Source organism: Salvelinus sp. IW2-2015, linkage group LG5 (genome assembly GCF_002910315.2).
Source record: "Salvelinus sp. IW2-2015 linkage group LG5, ASM291031v2, whole genome shotgun sequence".
NCBI classification, from domain to species: domain Eukaryota; kingdom Metazoa; phylum Chordata; class Actinopteri; order Salmoniformes; family Salmonidae; genus Salvelinus; species Salvelinus sp. IW2-2015.
Genome location: NC_036844.1, coordinates 15,290,680 through 15,304,306, shown reverse-complemented (window position 1 = coordinate 15,304,306; position 13,627 = coordinate 15,290,680). Strand labels below are relative to the sequence as shown.

General features: G+C 45.7%; 1 protein-coding gene across 1 annotated transcript; it reads left to right on the top strand.

Moving 5' to 3' along the window:
* Positions 1 to 3,363: 3,363 nt before the first annotated feature.
* On the top strand, positions 3,364 to 13,269 carry LOC111963964 (adenosine receptor A2b-like). Its single transcript, XM_023987576.2, has 2 exons — positions 3,364 to 3,796; positions 6,794 to 13,269. The coding sequence occupies exons 1-2, from the start codon at positions 3,465 to 3,467 to the stop codon at positions 7,866 to 7,868; spliced, it is 1,407 nt and encodes a 468-aa protein (XP_023843344.1). The 5' UTR covers positions 3,364 to 3,464; the 3' UTR covers positions 7,869 to 13,269.
* Positions 13,270 to 13,627: the final 358 nt, after the last annotated feature.

Below are 13,627 nucleotides of genomic sequence, written 5' to 3'. Positions count from 1 at the left end.
GAGAATGTGTTTCCACTGCTCCAGAGTCCAATGGCGGCTTACACCACTCCAGCCGACGCTTTGCATTGCGCATGGTGATCTTAGGCTTGTGTGCGGCTGCTTGGCCATGGAAACCTGTTTCATGACGCTCCTGACGAACAGTTCTTGTGTTGACATTGCTTCCAGAGGCAGTTTGGAACTCCACGATTTTTATGCGCTATGCACTTCAGCACTCAGCGTCCCATTCTGTGAGCTTGTGTGGCCTACTACTTTGGAGCTGAACCGTTGTTGCTCCTAGATGTTTCTTTACAATAACTGCTCTTACAGTTGACCGGGGCAGCTCTAGCAGGGCAGACATTTGACAAACTGACTTGTTGGAAAGGTGGCATCCTATGACGGTGCCACGTTGAAGGTCGCTGAGCTCTTCAGTAAGGCATTTTTACTGTCAATGTTTGTCTATGGAGATTGCATGGCTGTATGCTCGATTTATACACCTGTTAGCAATGGGTGTGGCTGAATTAGCCGAATCCACTCATTTGAAGTGGCGGCCACATATTTTTGTATATATAGTGGATGTGGATATTTGTCTGTCATGTTGCCTAAATAAAACATTATGCACACCTGCTCTTTCCATTATGCACACCTGCTCTGTCCAGGTGAATCSAAGTGAAATCTATGATCCCTTATCTATGAACCTCAATCAGTGTAGATGAAGGGGAGGAGACAGGTTAAAAAATATTTTTAAGCCTTGAGACAGTTAAGACATGGATTGTGTGTGTGTGCCATTCAGAGCGTTAATGGGCAAGACAWAATAWTTAAGTACCTTTGAACGGGGTATGGTAGTAGGTGCCAGGCGCACCGGTTTGTGTCAAGAATTGCAACACTGCTACACTGCTGGGTTTAACCCACGCTCAACAGTTTCCCGTGTGTATCAAGAATGGTCCCCCACCCAAATGATATCCAACCAACTTGACACAACTGTGGGAMGCATTGGAGTCATCATGGGYCAGCATCCCTTTGGAATGGTTTCGGCACCTTGTAGAGTCCTGCCCCGACGAATTGAGGCTGTTCTGAGGGCAAAAGGGGGTGCAACTCAATATTAAGAAGGCGTTCCTAATGTTTTGTACACTCRGTGTCTATAGGACATGCACTTTGCCTTCAAACCCCACTAATTGCCCTCAGTACACTTCAGAAGGAAGAGCCCATGTTATGATGTGTCATTGTAGTTGAAAAAAACAGGTTGTGGAAATGTCAGCTTCCATTTATCAGCTCCCATGATCTGCCTGTCTGTCTGCCCACTAACTTACTCTCGAGGAATTCTTTCCCGGACCAGCACCCCTATTACGACCCTTTGCCCCCCTCTCCCTAGATTCCACTGTCCTTATATCACTCCAGARGGGCACAGGGGGTTGCAGGGTGAGGGAGGGGGTAAAGTGTAAGAAATGGCCCCTTTTACCCTTTGGGCTAGGATTAAAGAGCATTCACTCTGATTAAAGGCACGTATTCTTTTTTTTCTCGCTCTGCCACGTTCTCAGATATGGCTGCCAACACAGAGTTCAATGGGTTCCAGGGGAACGAGCTGTCTAATCTTTGTCTGAACTTTATAGCCAAGAGGGTTCCCAAGAGGGTTGATAGCCAAGAAGATATTCAAGAGGGTAGCCAAGAGGGCCTGATAGCAACGAGCTACGTACTTACTATAAACAGAAGAAAAAAAACAGACCCCTGCATATTATCAGTAAGGGAACAGCAGTGTTTTCACATTAGAAATGCTTCCTCTCATACCGCGTCATAGCTTCCCTCTGTCTACTGTTCTGTCATCATGCTGAACATTCAAGTGGTAATATCCATTTATACAGATCCAGAAGTGTATGTTCGTTCAAAACTGTTCTTTTTAAATATTGTACAATTTTCCTGACCTCAATCATCAAGGTTTGTATAAAGGATATTTGTCACGTGATTTGTCACGTGATTTGAGGTGGGTATTCTATGTTCTATTATTTGTATTTCTATGTTTTGGCCGGGTAGGGTTCTCAATCAGGGACAGCTGTCTATCGTTGTCTCTGATTGAGAACCATACTTAGGTAGCCCTTTCTCCCACCTGTCTTTATGGGAAGTTTACTTTGTTTGTGGCACACAGCCTTAAGCTTCACGGTTTGTTTTGTATTGTTTATTGTTTTTGTCAGCATTTCCAATAAAAAAGGAATATGTACGCTCACCACGCTGCACCTTGGTCCTCTTCATTCAACAGCCGTGACAATATTAAAGTGAGGCTGATACATAGTAATAACTGGCACTGTCCTGTGGAACTCAATAAACTAGCCCACATTTAAATCTCTCCTTGTTTAGGGGTTTGTACTGGCAACAGGAAGGAAAGGGGGATACTTYGTCAGTTGTACAACTGAACGCATTCAACTGAAATGTGTCTTCTGCATTTAACCCAACCCTTCTGAGTCATAGAGGTGCAGGGGGCTGCCTTCATCGACATAGTGAACAGTGGGTTAACTGCCTTGCTCAGGGGCAGAATGACATATTTTTACCTTRGGGATTCGATCCAGCAACCTTTCCGTTACTGGCCCAACACTTCTACCCGCCAGGCTACCAAATGCCAACAATTGCTTTAGATTTAGAATAACCTAACTGACTATAGTAAATGCTTTGGAGAAGACGACCACACCTTAAATAGAACAAGGTGTGGTCGCTATAATTCATACAGATATGCTCTTGGGCATAAATCTTGGAGAATAGAAAATAAGGTGTGACAGGGTCTGATGATGTGTGATCTTTTTGGGGAGGGAAGCTGTTCTAAAATAAAAATCTGTATCTTGGAAGACAGAGCTGCTGGCTTTGGAAGACAGATTGCTGTCGTGGCCTGGGGTGTGTGGGTTAACCTGCAGCCTGTTTGTACAGGGACTTGTAATGAGATTGTTCTCTCGCTCTCTCCTCTCTCTCTCTCTCTTTCTGTCTCCGCAGGACACTGATCTTCATGTGACAGTGGGTTGGCCACGGCAACACTCCGCCCCCTCCCAGTGTCCAGCCACTGAGGAGGTTGCTGAGGTTAGCAACAGAAAGCACGATTGGACAGAAGAAGTGGAAGAAGAAGAGAACCAAATAACCTTCTGTAGAGTGACAATACATTAGAGTGAATCTCAACTCACTTCATCCTTTGCTCTGTGGTTGGCAGTGGCACCATTTCCTGGGCGTCGGGTGGATAAACAGGAAGTGGTTAGTGGTGGTGGGGCCTGCTAATCACTGAAAGGACAGTCCCTGGCAGCACTGCAATAGCACCTCACCTGTGTGTGTGTGTGCGTGTGTGTGTGTGTGTGTGTGTGTGTGTGTGTGTGTGTGTGTGTGTGTGTGTGTGTGGGGCTTGCTGTTGGCGGGGGAGTGTCTGCACGTGTAGCGATGCGTGTAGAGACGAGGAATCCCCTTCCCTGCTACCTGACTCAGACTCTGGCTGTGACCTTCAACGTGACCCCAGCCCCACCATGCTGAACAATGCCTCCCTCGTCTACATCGCCCTGGAGCTGGTCATAGCCTTTCTGGCCGTGACCGGTAACATGCTGGTCTGCTGGGCYGTGTGCCTCAACAGCACCTTGCAGAGCATCACCAACTACTTCGTGGTGTCCCTGGCGGTGGCAGATATCGCTGTGGGCTTGCTGGCCATCCCCTTCGCCATCACCATCAGCACGGGCTTCTGTGCCAACTTCCACGGCTGCCTGTTCATCGCCTGCTTCGTACTGGTGCTCACCCAGAGCTCCATCTTCAGCCTGCTGGCCATCGCTGTGGACCGCTACATCGCCATCAAGAGCCCCCTCAGGTGATCTTAGCAGGGCAGGAGAGGGAGGGGATTGGAGGGGGGACTGGACTGAGGATGGTGGTGACACTGTTCCTGGTCTTTTTCTAGAAAGCAACAATGAAACTTAAACAGGTATCATCCATGTTTAATACGATGTTTTATTTGCAGAACACCAAAGGCAGATCCTCTGGCCGTTAGATCTTGGCTGTGATCGAAGTGACACACAACAAAATGCATTTGTGTATCAAAACACATTGAATTATAGTGAGGTTATTCGATTAGGGTTCATCTCCCCACCGCAGGGCAGACAGAGGTAAATGTCTCCACAGGCTTCATTGGGTTAGTGTTTGTGTGCTGTTGGAAGGACTAAAAGGACTAAAGGCTTTGATCGTTATCATCCTGATAAATCAACACCAAGGGAGAGCGGTGAGGGGGCAGGCCCAGGCACCGTATCGATAGAAAGGCCAGTGTTCTCACCTTAAACAGCCCTGGATCACCTTAGCAGAAACGTGCATCAGCTCACGTAGTCTCTCTGTCAGTGTGACGGGGTGGACACAGAGCATTGTCATCCCTCTTCAATCGATAGTCAGTTTCCCCAAAGAATGTAGGAACGTGTTTTAATTTCTTTACAATTCAATGTACATTTATAGTCTTTATAGTCTTGCCTTTAATAGCAAATGGAGATTGTTTATACATAACAATAACTGGAATAAACAATATTTTTGTGGATGTCAAGTAGTGTTAGATGAGTTAATAATTTTGACAATTATTTGTTGTCTTTATTAGTTATGTCTAATGATCTTTTATAATGTGTTGTATGTGGAATGTCCCATGTGCCTCTTCTATTCTATACTGGTCCGTGACTGTGTAGCAGATTAGGATCTGTCAAACTCAAACCTCAGCCTGATTTGTCTCCATTTGCGCTGCCGGAAGAGCCTGTCAAGAGTGCTTCTGACACTCTTTGCTTTAGCGAGTGAGAGAGCGTTGTTATTTTTCTGTTTTCCAGTACTCCATCAGGGTGTGATGACAGGTAGATAATGCTATCTGCTCAACACCAGTCATTAGCAACATTAACTGCAACAAATTGCTTGCAATAAAAATCGATAGCTAGTTTATTAGAACGCTATATAATGTTTGGTTAATAAGGCACTCAAGCTTGCATAAGGGACAAATATGTAACTTTGAACATTTGTTAAGGGTTATTTCCTATTTGAAACAAAACAAAACAACAACTTGTTTTAAATAGGCTATGTCACACTTACCGTACACCATCATTTCCCCCTGTGGGCATATAATACTAAAACAACGCAGACTATGGAGGTTTTTACGCACATCCAAAACGGGACCTGCATGGCTAAAATAATGTGGGCCTGCCTACAATGCATAGATAAAAAGGGAATGTCAGCTCACTGTTTTACTCCTCTCAAACCTGATATTTTAATACATATTTGGTGATTAAGATGTATTTCCAAGCGGTCTCAGGAGCCAAACCCTTTATCGACAGTATTGAGTACTTCGCGATTGCATTGGGCATTTTAACTAAATACAAAGTATACATGCATCAAAGGCACATTAGTATACTCTTGTTCGACGCGAATATGGACAGTGTGCGTCACGGCTGGATAGGCTGTGTTTCCGCTCTCAAAATTAATGTCATAACCAACTGCGTTACCTCTAAAAACAGTTTTTGTTTGGTCTTAAATATCCCTACCAGCGCTGCCTGAAATTAGAACTTTGGATCATGTTTTTAAGGACACACCTCAAATATTTCCAACCAGCCCATCTAAGCTGATATAAGACAGATAAATTCCCGAACCTGGGGTTAGGTCTGGAAAATGCCAGTGCGCCAGTTTTTACATTACGAATTTGCAAGTTAACGTACTTTTGACACTAGCGCCGCCTTAACGGCCATCCGAAAAGATAACCCTTAGAAAGCAAACTACCCAACCCTGTTTCCATCAGACTACAATCAAACAACTCAACCTGCAAACAACTTGGCAACAACCAAATAGTTCAACTTGCAAATCCCTTTTCTTTACTAGAGTGAAATATTAAGACACGCATTAATGCTTCATACTACAAATGTGTAGGTAATCAAAGCCACTGTTTGGTCACAGTCGCAATTGCAATTTTGATTCTCCCGTGGGAAGGCATTGCTTTCATGGAAAAGTCCTAAAGCAGGTGTTTATTGCAAAAGGGCCCAGCCAGTGTGTGTGTGTGTGTGTGTGGATATGAATGAGCTTTCATTGGAGCCGGAGCTTTGGTGCCAATGACCATAGATCCAAGGGGCTTAATAAACTTGTCGCCACCCTGGTCCACAGAGGTCTCAGTCAAAGAGGCCTAAATCCCCCCTGGACTCCAAACCCACCCCCATAACCACAAACAACAGGGTCATGTGCCTGTGGTGCTTCCCTCTGACTTCCACCCTGGTGTAYATTATGAACTCTGGTTTAGACATGACCAATGGAAGAATACAGACAGCAAAACGCGTTAATATAGCCTGATACATTGTTCATGACACGATGATTTCCATTTGTCTAATGTCTGATGCAGAAACAAAGCAACGCCAAGAAGGGTTACATCAGACTATAGATAAGCTTTTGTGCAATGTTCCCTAAATCACAATACAGGTAGGAAATGCTTTCTTAAATCTACATGTAGTACGTGACCTGATATCCACTGCTCCATGTCCTAGTATGGCAGGACTGGTCGAGTCTCCCAAACAATGGACTCATTTTCCAAGAGCTTACTGCTATATATGCAAATACTAATATGTTCTCGGAATAAAGGCTTTTTACCCTCTGAAGCCTGTCCCATACGTTCTCTAAGCTCTCTGATTACAGGAAGTAAAAGTCATTGGTTGGGTCCAGGAAAGGTGAACTTGCTTTCTTATTGAGTGTTACTGGGAATGTCTGGACTTGAATAGAGGAGCCCTCTCATCCTGGGAGCATTTCTGTGTCATGTAACAATATAAAATGCCTATCTGAATTCCTCTCATGTTTTCACGTGATCCTCTAGGTATAACAGTCTTGTGACGTCCGGGAGGGCAAAGGGCATCATCGCAGTGTGCTGGGTTCTCTCTGTGGGCATCGGCCTCACGCCCATGCTGGGCTGGAACAGGGGTGTCAATGGCACCAACAGCAGCTCGTGCCCCGAAGGCATGACAGAGTGCCTGTTCGAGGGTGTGGTCACCCTGGAATACATGGTCTACTTCAACTTCTTCGGTTGTGTGCTGGTGCCCCTGCTGGCCATGCTGGTCATCTACGCCCGCATCTTCATGGCGGCGCGGCACCAGCTGAGACTGATGGACCTGAAGCTGGTTCACATGCACGCCCCTGGGGCATGCTCATCGTCCACACCGTCCCGCTCCACCCTGCAGAAGGAGGTCCACGCAGCCAAGTCTCTGGCCATCATCGTGGGGCTGTTCGCCCTCTGCTGGTTGCCTCTTCACATCATCAACTGCTTCAACCTGTTCTGCCAGGACTGTGGGCGCCCACACATATGGGTGATGAACATCACCATCATCCTGTCCCACGCCAACTCCGTGGTCAACCCCTTCATCTACGCATACCGCATCCGGGAGTTCCGCCACACCTTCCGCAGGATCCTGCACAAGCACATGCTGGGGCACCGGGAGGGGCATGGAGCTGGGGGAGGGGGTGGCAGAGGGCTGGGTAGCAGCAGCAGTATCACACGTGCCTCTACTCGCATCAGCATGGTGGACAGCTCATGTGGCACCATGGGGAACAGTTATTCCCTGGAGCCCGGCCCCAAACTCAGCCCCACTCGGACCCCCATAGAGACCCATAGAGCTGGGAAAGAAGCTTACTCTGACTCCTGCCAATGGTCACCACCACAGTCAGACACTGCACCAATCAGCTCCATTGAAAATGGACACAACAAAGGTGATGCCCCGGTGTCTCCCAGGCAGCAGCAATGCATCATGGGATGTGCGGACCAAAGTGGGGTTGAGACTACAACAGAGTTGATGGGGGTGAAGGACAGTGGGAACATATCCTTTGTGCACGTCAGGCCTCTGTCCCCCACACTAACCAGCCCTAACCACTCAGTAGAACTCACTGAGGTGTCATGACATAGTTATCCCCATGATGGACAAGTTACTGATACCCCAACGTACATCATCAACTAGGAGGGGGAGAAGTGAGGGACCAGGTCAAAAGCAGGTTCCCTTCACCTGTAAAATAAATTCTACCGAAATATTGGAAATGGTTGCACTGACTAGAAATAGCTTTTCTTTCTTTAGGGGGGAGACTTCTTAGCCTGAAAGGGCAACAACAAACTGTTATTAAATTACGCCTAGCCATTGAGCTTTTTTTTTTCTTCAAATTATTGTATCTGTTGTTCTTGTTTACTTATCACATAGCTGTTATTGGTGGACACATTTTGTACACGTTACCTCTGAGGCTCTTTACTGTAGGCTAATAGTCTTTCAGAATTGAAAATGTATGACGATATAAATGAATGGTCTGATCTACTGAGCACCTGTCATATGCTGACAGATTATGACCAAAACCATATTGACCCTGGACACTGTCCAATACTGTATGACTCAATATTTGGTATTGCTGGCCAACCACTACTGAGTTAATGCAACTACTGTATGTCAGTGTGAGACTTCGGGAATGTATTCTCTCTCTTTTGCAATGCAGTATTCCTCCAATTGTGTCATATCATGTTTTCAAATGCTGGTCCTGTAATATTCATATGTGTAAACATACTGAATTATAATTGGATGCATTTTACCGCCGTATCATACTGTGCTATGATTGGTTAAGACCACCCAGATGGTTAGGTCATGGTCAGTTTGATCCTGGTTGGAGATACGTGAACATGCCAGTTGTAGCTAGCTAATAAAGAGCTACGTTAAGAAATATCCTGTAGTACTGCATTTTATTATTTTGTACAAAGCGTGCAAAACAAGACATGGTGTCAAAGTAAAAGGTCTTAAAAGATGGATTTTTCTGGAGTTCCTTCACCTCGAATGGACTGGGAGTCTACAAACTTACCCGATGCATGGCGTAAGTACAAACAGCATGTGGAGCTGATGTTCACGGGTCCTCTGATGGAAAGAGGAGAAGAGGAAAAGTGCAGCTACCCGCTCCTCTGGATCGGTGAAAAAGGGAGAGATATTTACAACACATGGACACTTACCGAGGCTGAATCAAAGGTACTGAAAACATACTACGATCGTTTTGAAGCATATGTTGTGCCGAAGACCAATACGATTTTCGCTAGGTACAAATTCCATGAGAAAGTACAGGGAGCTAGCGAGTCTTTTGAACAGTTTGTGACTGAGCTGCGTCTGCTTGTGAAATACTGTTATTATGCAAACAAGGATGAGATGGTCAGGGACCGTATTGTATTTGGAATACACTCACCGCGAGTGAGAGAGAAACTTTTGAATGTTGGGTCTGAGCTAACGCTGGMCAAAGCTATCGACATAGCCAGATCTCACCATCTAGCACTGGCTCAGATGAAAACCATTTCGCGCGGCAGCACGAGCGCATCACGTGAACAAGCAGTGCACGCAGACATCAAAGCACACCTCCGGTGCACAGAGAGCGCGTTTTAGAACGGAGAGAGACACAACTCCAAAACAAAGTGACACAGACTCAAAATGCCCCAAAACATGTGTATATTGTGGATACAAAGTGCATGGCGAACAAGGAAATTGCTCAGCTAAAGACAAACAGTGTACTAAATGTGGAAAATGGAATCACTTTGCAAAAGTGTGCAGAGCTTACCGTGGAAAAACAGTACACACAGTGAGTGAAGATGAAATGTCAATCAAAGAGTCAAACGCTGATGAACTGTTTATTGATTCAGTGACACAGAAAAGTCAAATATCAGAGACGGAGCAAGCCTTTGCTGACATTGAGATAGGAACACAAGGCACAGAGCTAAAGTTCAAACTAGACACTGGTGCACAAGTAAACATTATTCCWMTGAATAAGTACCGCAGCTTGACATCTGAGTGCGAGCTACAGCCCACCACGYGCAGACTGACTGGTTATGGTGGTGAACAGCTCYCAGTAAAAGGCACATGCACTTTCAAATGCAAATACAAGGAAAGTGACATGATGTTGAACTTTTATGTTGTTRACACTARAGCACCTGCAGTGCTAGGTCTTAAAGCATGTTTAGACATGGACCTCATCAAGCTAGTTTTATCAGTGACAGCACCAGTAGAGACAGAAAATGTACTGGAGGAGTTTGCTGATGTTTATACAGGAATAGGATTATTCCCAGGAGAATGTACCATTCACCTTGACCCAGACGCATCCCCTGTGGTCTACCCACCGAGAAAGATTCCCCTTGCTCTCCGTGCCCGTCTGAAGAAAGAGTTGGAGAGCATGGAGCAATCTGACATAGTCACCAAGGTTACAGAACCGACTGACTGGGTAAATGCGTTAGTGGTGGTGGAGAAACCACGCACAGGCAAGCTCCGAGTATGCCTCGACCCAAGAGACTTGAACAAGGCTATCAAACGSCCCCATTATCCTTTACCGACGCTAGATGGCATCACACACAAGCTAGCGGGAGCACACTACTTCAGTRTCATGGACGCTAGATCAGGYTAYTGGGCTATCAAGCTCACAGAAGAGTMATCTAAGCTCACAACATTCAACACACCATTTGGACGCTACAGGTTCCGTCACCTGCCTTTTGGGATTATCTCAGCCCAAGACGAGTTTCAGCGAAAGATCGATGAAGTGTGCGAAGGCCTCGACGGAGTTGTGGCAATTGTGGACGACATCCTTGTCTATGGTCGAACCAAAGAGGAGCATGACCGAAACCTCCGMGCGATGCTGCAAAGKTACCGCGAGAGAGGAGTCCGGCTCAACCCCGAGAAGAGCACAGTCGGCGCTACAGAGGTCAGCTACTTCRGACATCTTCTYACAGCGACTGGAATCAAGCCAGATCCACAGAAGWTYTCAGCCATAAAARAAATGGAGCCACCAAAGAACCGTGCAGAGCTGGAAACAGTGCTTGGCATGGTCAACTACTTAGCCAAGTTCGCACCCAGCCTCTCCAATCCTAATGCACCCCTGCGTCAACTGCTAAAGCAGTCCAGTGAGTTTCTCTGGGACAAGCAACAAGACATTGCTTTCCAGAATGTGAAAGACTTGATCACGAGAGAACCAGGACCAATCCTTGCCTACTACGACCCCGACAAAGAGCTCAGACTCCAAGTRGACGTGTCGAAGTATGGACTAGGTGCARTGCTACTGCAAGAAGGAAAGCCCATTGGCTACGCTTCCAAATCTCTCACAGACTGTGAAATCAACTACGCTCAAATTGAAAAGGAGCTCTACGCCATTCTGTTCGGATGTAAACGTTTCCATCAGTACGTATATGGACGACAAGTCATTGTGGAATCCGACCACAAGCCCCTTGAGTCAATGATGAGGAAACCACTAGCCGCCAAGGCTACAGACAATGATCCTTCAACTACAAAAATACGACTTCACAATCACTCACCGTCCAGGCAAAGACATCCCTGTCGCAGACACGCTCTCCAGGAAGTGTCTTACCTATAAGGACAGCAGCCTCAGTGAAGGCATGGACATGCAAGTGCACACTGTGTACAGCAACTTACCAGTTAGTGACACAAAACTGAAGGAGATCCAAGCAGAAACCGAAAAGGACTCGCAACTCGCACAGCTGAGGAAAGTCATACAGGATGGACGGCCTGAGGAAAGGAGAAAAGGCCCTCAGAGCGCCTCAGAATTCTGGAACCATCGTGATGAACTATCACAGATCAACGGAATAATTTTCAAAGGAGAGAAAATCATTATTCCTACCAGTCTCAGAGAAGATATTTTGACAAAGATCCATGCTGGACACATGGGCATGGAAAAGTGCAAACAGMGAGCACGGGACATTTTGTTTTGGCCCGGAATGTGCAAAKAAATAGAGGACATTGTTGGTAAATGCGCCATATGTCTTGAACGACGCCCCTCAAACACCAAAGAGMCAATGTTACCTCACTGTATCCCAGACCGACCCTGGCAGGTCGTGGCAAMCGATCTGTTCACCTGGAACAACGAGGACTACATCGTAACAGTGGACTACATCTGCAGCTGTGATACACAAGCTGAAAGCAGCCTTTGCCAGGCATGGCATTGTAGAAACTTTAATATCTGACAATGGGCCCTGTTACAAATCAAATGAGTTTGAAGCCTTCACAAAAGCATGGGAGTTTACACATGTCACCACAAGCCCGCATTACCCTCAAAGTAATGGCCTTGCTGAAAAATCAGTGCAGATTGCTAAATCACTCATGGACAAAGCAAAAGCAGACAAGAGAGACCCCTACCTCAGTCTCCTTGAATACCGCAACACTCCAGTTGACAACTTCAAATCACCAGCCCAGCTGTTGATGAGCCGCAGACTTCGCTCAATCCTTCCCAGCACCAACCAGCAGCTGCAACCTGAGGTCGTCAGCTACAAGGAAATGCATGAAAAACGTGCACAGAGACAACAACAACAAAAGCGATACTACGACAGGTCAGCTAGACCACTGATCGACGGAGAGTCAGTTTGAATCCAGGAGCATGGCCTCTGGAAGCCAGCAGTCGTCATCCAGCCAGCTAACACTGAACGTTCATATCACGTCCGCACCGCAGAAGGAGCGGTGTACCGCCGCAATCGTCGTCACCTACTGAACACAAAAGAACAACACACTGATGAGATGAACTGTTCCCCTGAAAGAGAAYGTGATGRACTAMACACACACACAKCWCAACATACACCATACTTACCTGCAACACCACAAGAACTGTTGACTGACACAGAAGCATGCTCAGCATCATATCGCACAAGGTCAGGAAGAGAGGTCAAGCCCAGAGCTGTCCTAGACCTGTGAAATGTCAAAGGGTGTAGGCGGATCGCTGCCCTAAAAGAGTTCCAGACTGTAAACTCAACTTGTTATTGAAAGTTCACTTGAAATGCTTTGGTATTGTATTTGTTTGAAATGTTGAGATGTAATTTCTACTGTGAAGGCTGAGTTGCTGAGAATCCCTTGTTTGAAAAGTAACAGTATGTTGGATCATTGTTCAGAGTCTATGTTGATTCAGTTGGTGTAGTATGCAATATAAATGGTTACTTACCTTGAGTTCAAACTGCAGAGCATGTTTTCAAAAGAAACGCTGAGAATATGTAAACATGTTTTTGGTTTTAAAAGAAGGGGGATGTAATATTCATATGTGTAAACATACTGAATTATAATTGGATGCATTTTACCGCCGTATCATACTGTGCTATGATTGGTTAAGACCACCCAGATGGTTAGGTCATGGTCAGTTGATCATGGTTGGAGATACGTGAACATGCCAGTTGTAGCTAGCTAATAAAGAGCTACGTTAAGAAATATCCTGTAGTACTGCATTTTATTATTTTGTACAAAGCGTGCAAAACAAGACAGGTCCCTTGTGTGTTTACTTGTCAGATTATTAAAAGACCTAAATAAGCTATGTTATCACTGTGTGTGTTATTTTTAAGGGAGTCCTGTTGAGGAGAGTGCAATATACAGCAAGTCACATATCGCTAGAAAAGGGTTCCAAAAGGGTTCTTCGCCTGTCCCCATAGAACTCTTTTTGGTTTCAGGTAGAACTCTTTTGGGTTCCATGTAGAACCCTCTGTGGAAAGGGTTCTACATAAACCCAAAAGGGTTCTACCTGGAACCAAAAAAGGGTTCTTCAAAGGGTTATCCTATGGGGACAGCTGGTAGAACTCTTAGGTTCTAGATAGCACCTTTTTTTCTAAGATTGTAGAAATCTAGTAGTTTCTATAGAAAGCTATGACACTGCATCTGATTGGACAGTAAAT